This window comes from Corylus avellana, chromosome ca3, assembly GCF_901000735.1.
Source record: "Corylus avellana chromosome ca3, CavTom2PMs-1.0".
Lineage (NCBI taxonomy): Eukaryota > Viridiplantae > Streptophyta > Magnoliopsida > Fagales > Betulaceae > Corylus > Corylus avellana.
The window spans coordinates 38,450,609-38,459,185 of NC_081543.1; the positions used below are offsets into that span (position 1 = coordinate 38,450,609).

At 31.5% G+C, this 8,577-nt stretch overlaps 1 protein-coding gene across 1 annotated transcript; it reads right to left on the reverse strand.

Moving 5' to 3' along the window:
- Nucleotides 1-4,858: 4,858 nt before the first annotated feature.
- Nucleotides 4,859-6,918, reverse strand: LOC132176598 (cytochrome P450 71D11-like). Its single transcript, XM_059588854.1, has 2 exons — nucleotides 5,920-6,918; nucleotides 4,859-5,616 (listed from the first exon to the last, which is right to left on the reverse strand). The coding sequence occupies exons 1-2, from the start codon at nucleotides 6,832-6,834 to the stop codon at nucleotides 5,005-5,007; spliced, it is 1,527 nt and encodes a 508-aa protein (XP_059444837.1). The 5' UTR covers nucleotides 6,835-6,918; the 3' UTR covers nucleotides 4,859-5,004.
- Between the last annotated feature and the right edge of the window lie 1,659 nt (nucleotides 6,919-8,577).

An 8,577-nucleotide genomic window follows, 5' to 3' on the forward strand; every position in this document is an offset into this window, starting at 1 on the left:
GAATAAAAAGTAATTGATGTAATATAAAAAGTAAAAAAATATTGGGATTTATTTTGAAAGGAATGGTAGAGGCTGTATTTGGCAAAGGGCCGGACCGGACCTAAAAACTCAAAAAATTCTTTTCAAAATAAACCCCAACATTTTTACTTTTTACATCACATTAATTACTTTTTATTACTATTCAAATAAAAAAAATCACTACAAAACAATTTTTTTTTTTTTCACTTTTTTATATAAAATATTCTTACTTTTTTCTCTCATATCAATCAAATATGCTACACTGTTCCACTCCCTTTTTTCATTCCATTGTCAAATACATCCGTTTTTTTTTTAGTCTTTTCCTAAACACATCCTTTGAGTTTTTGAGAAGAAAAGGAAGGAATGGATTGATTGATGTAATATATATAAAGTAGAAAGAAGTTTTGTATTTTTTATAAATCAAAAGTAAAGAAAATTATTTGTTAATACGAAGAAATGGTGTTGACTTTTTATGGAAAATAAACCAAACAGTTGATCAAGCTAAAAATGATACAAGGAAGTAGTTGTTTTTTTTTTTTGTTTTTGAAAAATCAAATTAAGTCCTTTAAGTTTTTAGCAATTTCAATTTAGTCCTTAGTTAATGGTATGTCATGCCAAACCAATGAATTAGTATCGTTTTGTTCTTGTTTGACATATCATGCATGTGTCAACTGTACCTATCACGTAGCTCAATTACTTAGAATTACAAATATATCATAAATTAAGAGTTTTTAACTCTTTTTTTTTAATTTTTTTTATTTAAAATATAATTATAGTTTAATTCAATTGTGTCATATGATATATACAATTGACATAATACATCAAACAAAAGCTATGTAGCATTAATTGATTGGTTTGATATGACATACTAATCAATCAATTTCTTTGCATATGTTGGACTAAGTTTTGTGAATGTGGTACCTTACTCATTGTCTTTTAATCCTTTCATTTGTCCCATGCACTTGCAAAGATAGGGCGAATTTTTAGGCCAATTGCATATTCCCCTTATAAGAATCACTAAATGCTGAAATTTGATTTTTCTTAGGCAATCTACATGCATGTGCTGAAAGGTGGCTCGCCATATTTATGTCACTATCTAAAAGATCATGATCCCCTATAATTAGGGATTCGGACAATTTTTCTACCCTCTGTAATCGAGTAAGTGGGCTCCATTGGAGAAGGAAATTATAGAAAATCTCAATTCATGTATAAATATTTTCACACTATTATTTTTCACTTTGTGCTTGGACAAGTCAGTTCAATTCTCTCACTAATGAAGCAAACCGATGAATCAAGATTGTTGATGCTAAAAACCATTTCAGGAAGGAGCTCCATTTGCACTTGCAAGAGAAGGAATGCATCGAAGGCTCGCCAGTATGGGGACCGAAGGCACTTCGACGCCCAAATCAGTATAAAGCCCAAGCTAAAAGAAAGAGTAAAGGACTAGTAAAAGCGCTTTTAGATTGATAAAATGATATCATACCATAACCATGGCCATGGCCAAGTCATTTTATTAAATTGATAAAATGCATGCATGTATAAAATTTTGTTGTTTGAAGAAATGATAATTATGACTAGATAAGTAATAATAGTTCGATTTTACTCTATAATCAACCCCCTTCATACCAAAGAGAAATATGTAAACTCAAAAATATTTTTAAACTGACGTGGTAAGGATTTTTTTTAATTAATATAGTATCACATAATAAATAAATAAATAAAATAGAAATTCTAAAAAAGGCAAGACATTAATCCCATCCATACATACATATCAAACTTTGAAAAGAGACAAACCCCACCGATCATGCAAAAAAGAGTTTGAAAAAAACTACAAGTCAAACTTGAGCAACGCAGCGTGTCACGTGGCGGCATTGCTTTTGTCACGGGCAACCGACACACAACAGCCTTTGTGTGAAATTCCCATGCCGTAATTTGAAAAATTGATCAGGCGTTTTTTTTTTAAAAAAAAAAAAATAATAATAAAAAAAATAAAAATAAAAAATACATAGTTTTAAAATGCTAAACTACAATTTTAAAAGTTAAATTGTAATTTTATTAAACACTTAGATGCATTTTTAAAAAATACATTTTAAAATTATATTTTTCAAAATCGCAAATCCAGACAATCGCAAATCACCCGTTGAGATTCCATGGGTGATGGGTGAAGGGTATCATTGAATAAATTCTCTCATTATTACCATTCTCATTCCACTACCATTACTTTATATATGGCTACCACCCATCACCATCACTATCACCAAAATTCTAACCACTATGATTCCATTATTGTTGTAAAGACTTTATTATTATTATTATTATTTTATTTTATTTTATTTTTTTAGTTTTTTTGATCTACTCATCTAAAAATAAAGCTCATCAATTTTGTTACTTTTAAAATAGGGGTAACTTCACTGAAAATCTTTGAACTTCTACTCGATTTGACAAAGCCTCCTCAAACTTTAAAATCTCTCAATTTAATCATCTGAACTTTCAATTGCTCTCAATTTGAACCCCCCATCAAATTTAGGGTTTAGAAATATCAAAAAAGACCAAAATATTCTTGATTTTCTTCTCTCTTTTTTTTTTCTTTTTTTTTTTTTTGATAAAAACGCTTAATTATATGTAAGTTGGAATTTTATAAAAAAATCATGGGTATAAATGTCATGTGACATTTAAAATCTGACGGAGTGGTCCAAATTAATTGCAATTGAAAGTTCAGGAGATTAAATTAAGAGGTTTTGAAGTTTGGGAGGTGGGTTTGTCAAATCGAGTGAAAGTTCAGGAGTCTTTAGTGAAATTACCCTTTTAAAATAATAAAAATCTAAAAAAAAAATTCATGCTTGTGAAGAAGCAGCCAACCCACAAATTAGTCATAGTATTGTGTGTGTGTGTGTGTGTGTGTGTGTGTGAACATCCAAGTTGGATTTAGTTGACACAAAACAGCTCAATTTGTGTTTGTTTTCTCTTCTTACCATTTAGGACAAAGATATTTGACTACTGTAGTAGACCAAACTAACCATTGTCTATTAATTATCTTACTTTATTGGACTGATCCCACGACTTTTTTAGCTTTAAAACTTAAAAGTAACAATCTAATAATGACAAAATCCTATTAAACATTTAGGTTGGTGGGGAAAATTGTTCTCTTATGTCTTGGGGTGGGGCAAACAGATCATAAATAAATAGTTATTGTTAAAAAAAAAAAACACAAGTTCATGGGGTACCGGGGGCGGCAGCACGAACAGAACTAAAAATTTAAATAAAAATGAATGTTTTTAAGGATAAAAAATAATTTTAAAGAATAAAAATAAAAAAGGGAGGCTATTGCCCTGATACACATAGTTTCACCCCTAACAGCAAGAATAATTCTCATTTCCTGTACTTAGTTTAGCTGCCCGATGTTTTTAGATAGAGTAAATTCTAGAAGTCTCTCTTAAGTCATTTAAGAATGATGTAACTATTAAAATCACCATTTGATTAAAATTCAATCATGATCAATCATAAGTTTAATAGTAATTTTAATAACCATATCATTTTTAAAGAAATTCAAAAGAGACACAAAAGAGACTTGTTACATTATTCTTTTAAACATTTTGTCATGTTCAGGCAAAGATTCAATATTGGATAAAGAGGTTAGGCAAGGAACTGTCCTTTGATGTATGTACAAGTGATAGAGGTTGGGCAAGGAACTGTCGAGGTTGGGCAAGGAACTGTCCTTTGATGTATGTACAAGTGTTATATATATATATCACTCATCTCTAGCAGTCCACCATTTGAAAGTAGGTGGAGAGTAGGCATCATTATCCTTCTTTTGAATTTATGTATGTACATGTGAGGTTAAGCACGATTTATTAAATGATTTTTTTATTTTTTATTTTTCTCTCACAAAAAATAAACACATTTATATCATATCAATCACTTTTTGTTACTATTCAAACAAAAACTCACGGCAAAAACTTTTACCAAACACAAGATTTGCGGCAGCTTTGTATGTCGAACAACTCAAAAAAAAAGTTTCTACTATTTCTCTAAAAATCAACCTCAATATTTTTTTTTTTATATCATATTAATCACTTTTTACTACTATTCAAATAAAAAAATCACTACAAAACAAATTTTTTTTTTACTTTTTTATACAAAACATTTTACTTTTTTTTTTTTTTTTTTCATATCAATCAAATCTACTACAGTTCCAATCCACTTCATTTTTCAAGTTCTTTTGCAAGCACAGCCTTCAATATATGAACAACAGGACTCAATGATTACATGGCTTAATTAAACAACAACTTAGAAAACTTTTTTTTATCTGAGGAATTCATCACCAACACAAAATACTAAACAGAAGTACAAGTTTTTTGATCTAATAAGTGATTTGCATGTGCTGTGCTGCATGCTTTTACTTCATTTTGATCATAACTTTATTTCATTTTATGATCAAAAGCTGTCGATCGACATGACAATTTTGCAGATATTCTTCTTGTGATGAACCGTAAAAGAATATGCCATTGCAATTTGGAGCTTTATGATTATGACAGTATTTTCTGTCTAAGTAGATCTCCAGATAAGCTTTGCAAGGGAGCTTTATGTTTAATCGAATGCGACAATTGTTTACTTTCCCATAATTAAAAAAAAAAAATACAGTTTAACTTATACATATTATATATGTGGATCTTGGTTTGACGAATAAAATACTTTTTCAAACCAAAAATTAAAAACGCTTTATAGAACATTTTAACAAATAAAGCTTTAGTAGTCGGTTCAATACATGATGATTGACTTTAATACTGTATTAAATCACGATTTGTCTCAAAAACTTAAGCTAATTATTTAACGGGGAGGATGTAAAATGGCATTAGATAGTTCAAAACCCAAAAGAAATACAAAGTTCAAATCTTATTCCAATTTCCAACTAGGTTGTATATATATATACTAGCTATCTGCAGAAGAAGGAATTTGGTTGATGCTGGAGCTTGCTTATTCAACAGGCTAGGGAGTATAAGCAATTGGAATCAACTGCAGATCCTCCTTTCTTCCAACTGTGGCGCCAGCAATATCAGTCATGTCCAAATCTTCAGGCTTCATTCCATTGGGAAGTTTCCAATCAAAATGGTACAAAAGCAGAGCAATTGCATACTCAACAATGACAAGGCCAAAATTGGTGCCAGGGCATACCCTCCTTCCAGCTCCAAAAGGAAGATATTCGAAATTAGTCCCCTTGAAATCAAGAGAGCTATCAATGAATCTCTCTGGCTTGAAACTCTCAGGGTCGGTCCAATATTTGGGGTCTCTTGAAATTGCCCAAGCATTAACAATAACCTTTGTTTTTGCAGGAATTTCATACCCTTTAAGTTCACACCTCTCACTAGATTCTCTAGGGAGTAAAAGAGCAGAAGGAGGGCGAAGTCGCAGGGTCTCCTTAACAAGTAACTTCAAATATTTCATCTCATTAACTGCTGTTTCATCAATCACCCCTTTTGCATTGAAGACTTCCCTCACCTCAGCTTGTGCCTTCTTCATCACTTCTGGATTTTTCATCATTTCTGACATCGCCCAGATTATGGTTATGGCTGATGTCTCACTACCAGCAGCAAAAATGTCCTGAAAATGGTCAGAAGTTTGAGTTTGAGTTAATTAAGCAGTTATAACCAAAAAGAAGAAGAAGAAGAAAAAAAAGAAAAGCTTTTTAGTTGAGCAATAAAAAGAAAGTGCCCTTTACAAGTTGCTGATAAGTTTCACACTCAGGACTTTTACTCTAATACTAGGTTAGAGCATCGCTTCTCTCAAAGCCGTATATTAGAACAAGGATAAGTACTTGAGATAAAAAAAAAAATAATAAAAAAAAAATAAATAAATAAAAAAAAGAAAGAAGCATGATATGAGAAGAAAGGTGAATATAATTACCAGGATTACAGCCTTGATGTTGTTAAAAGTCAACGAAAATTCAGTGTCACCGGCCTGCTCATGAAATTTGAGGAGAACATCAACCAAATCTTCTTGATCTGCTGCTGCATCAGCCTCCCCTGCTTTTGCTGATGCTGCCTTTGCCAGATGGTCATTGATGATTTTTTGCATTATGCTATCAGCCTCCTTGTGCATCGTCTCAAGTCTAGGCCTCACCCCACTGATCACATGAAGAACTTTAATAGAAGGAAAGAAATCTGCAATATTGAAACCTGCAGCAAACTCGATAACTTCCTTCACAATCTCTATGAATCTCTCTTGTTCTTCACACTTCTTACCAAAAGCCGCCCTTGAAGTAATCCCATAAACTGTTGAAAACACTACGCTGGAAAGATTGACAGTAGATCCAGCTTTTGAACCAATCAACTTTATGAAATTTGACAGCTCTTCTTCTCTGAGTGATTTGTAAGATTCAACTCGTTTTGGACTCAAAAGCTCAAGAACACAGATTTTTCTTAGTTGTCTCCAGTAATTCCCCAAGGGTGCAAAGCCAATGTTGGTAGAATCATAAGACAAGATCTCTGAGGAAAGAACGCTTGGTCTATATGCAAAGATTGCATCATGGGTTTTCATCACCTCTTTTGCATACTCTGCAGAAGTAACCACAAGAGTGGAAACTTCTCCTAGGCGAAGCATCATCAAAGGTCCATGCTTCTTTGCCAACTCCCTCAACGCACGATGGGGTGGGAGGCCTGAGGCAAAGTTGTGCATGTTTCCAAAGATGGGAAGCTTCCATGGCCCTGGGGGAAGGCTTAAAGAATCGTGGGTTTTGAATTTCTTCCCTATTTTCAGCACCATTAACATGAAAATCAAGAAGGAGAAAAGGATTGGGAAAGATAAGGCTTCGAGTTCCATTATAAAAACTCTTTTTTCTTTTTTCTTTTTTCTCTTTTGTGTTTGATGTTTTTAGGAGAACAGATAAACAGACAATAACAAGAGATTTCTTCTTGCTTGGTTCGAATGTTATGCAGTGTAGGCATATTTATAGCTCAAAATTGTTGGCTAGCTAGGTAGCCACCCACGTCGATCCCCACAACGGTGAATATTTTATTTTTTTTAGTCCCCTTCAGTATATATAAAAATATTCAACAAAGTCGGCCAAAGAAAATGGTCGTCCATATTACTTCGTGCTCATATCAAAATTTCAAGCCATACGTCAACTCATCAGCACAAATTTTACTAAATTTAATTATTTAATTAATATTTTAATACGCATAATTTATTTTTGAATTTAATAGCTAATATGACACAACATCGACGACAGTCATGACATAAACCTTATACACTAGCAAATAATATACGACAAAAAGTATAATAAAGTTTTTAATCCAACTCCAACTCATTTCAGTCCTGAGACAGCAACTATCATTGGTTTGGCTTGTAACGTATGAAATTTCCTCACTATATATATATATATAAAACACACATTATCACTAAAGAAATTATTGATTTAGACCCCAAGTTGTGATAAGCATGAGTAATTTTAAAAGTCTCTCTTGTGTCTGTTAAAAAATGATGTGGCTTTTATAAATCATCATTTGATCAAAATTCAATAATAATTAATCATAAGCTTAATTATGATTTTAAGAGCCACATTATTCTTAGAGGGACAGAAAAGTGACTTGTAGCATTACTCGACGAGCCGTGTATATCTTGAGTAATGCTAGAAATCAGTCTTGTGTCACTCTTATATCCCTCCAAAAATGTGATTTTAAAAGCTACCTCATTTTTGGAGGGATACAAGAGAAATTTTTAGAATTACTCGTATATCTCAATCATAATAGCAATAAAGATTAATTAATTAATCAACTTTTATTGGAAGAAGAGTGATAAGGAGCCAAACAAATGAACCCAGAAAAATTTTCAAACTAACATGGCAAGGGTTTTTAAATTAAAAAAAAAATGCAATTCCCTCTACCTTGTCTGCCACTCACAGTCGGCCACGTCATTTTGAAAATTTTTCTAAGTTTATTTATTTGGCTCTCTAGCACTTCTCTTGTTGGAATAACCTGTTCAGTTTTGAATACACCAGATAAAACAAGTAGAAATAAAGCTAAAGACCAGGTTAAATGAAATATTCAAAAAGTGTTATATTGTTAACAACCTTATCTTTGATTTAAGTTTCAAATATTTGCAATTTGTATTTCAAAGCCAAGTATATATCTTGTAATTTGTTATAAATATAAGTATAGACAAAGTCGTCATTGAGGCATTACAAAAAACTATCACCTTTCTTATAACTTTGAATCCAACAACCACATCTATATTTGGTTCTTTAGCACATGATGTCTCATTTTTAGTTAAATGTATCTTATTTTGGCCACCACCATATATACACAAGTGTTATTTCTCCGTTTCTTTATAGTAAGAGTAATATTAAATGTCACCCTCATGTCTTTTTAAAATTGATGTGACTATTAAAAGTATCATTTGATTAAAATCTAATAATAATTTATTACAAATCTAATGGTAATTATAAGAGTCACATCAATTTTAAAAAGACACAAAAAAATATATATATAAGTATTTCTTTTAAGATTACTCCTATAGAAACAAAATCTCTTTTATAAAGCAATATGTAGTGACAAAAAAATGCTC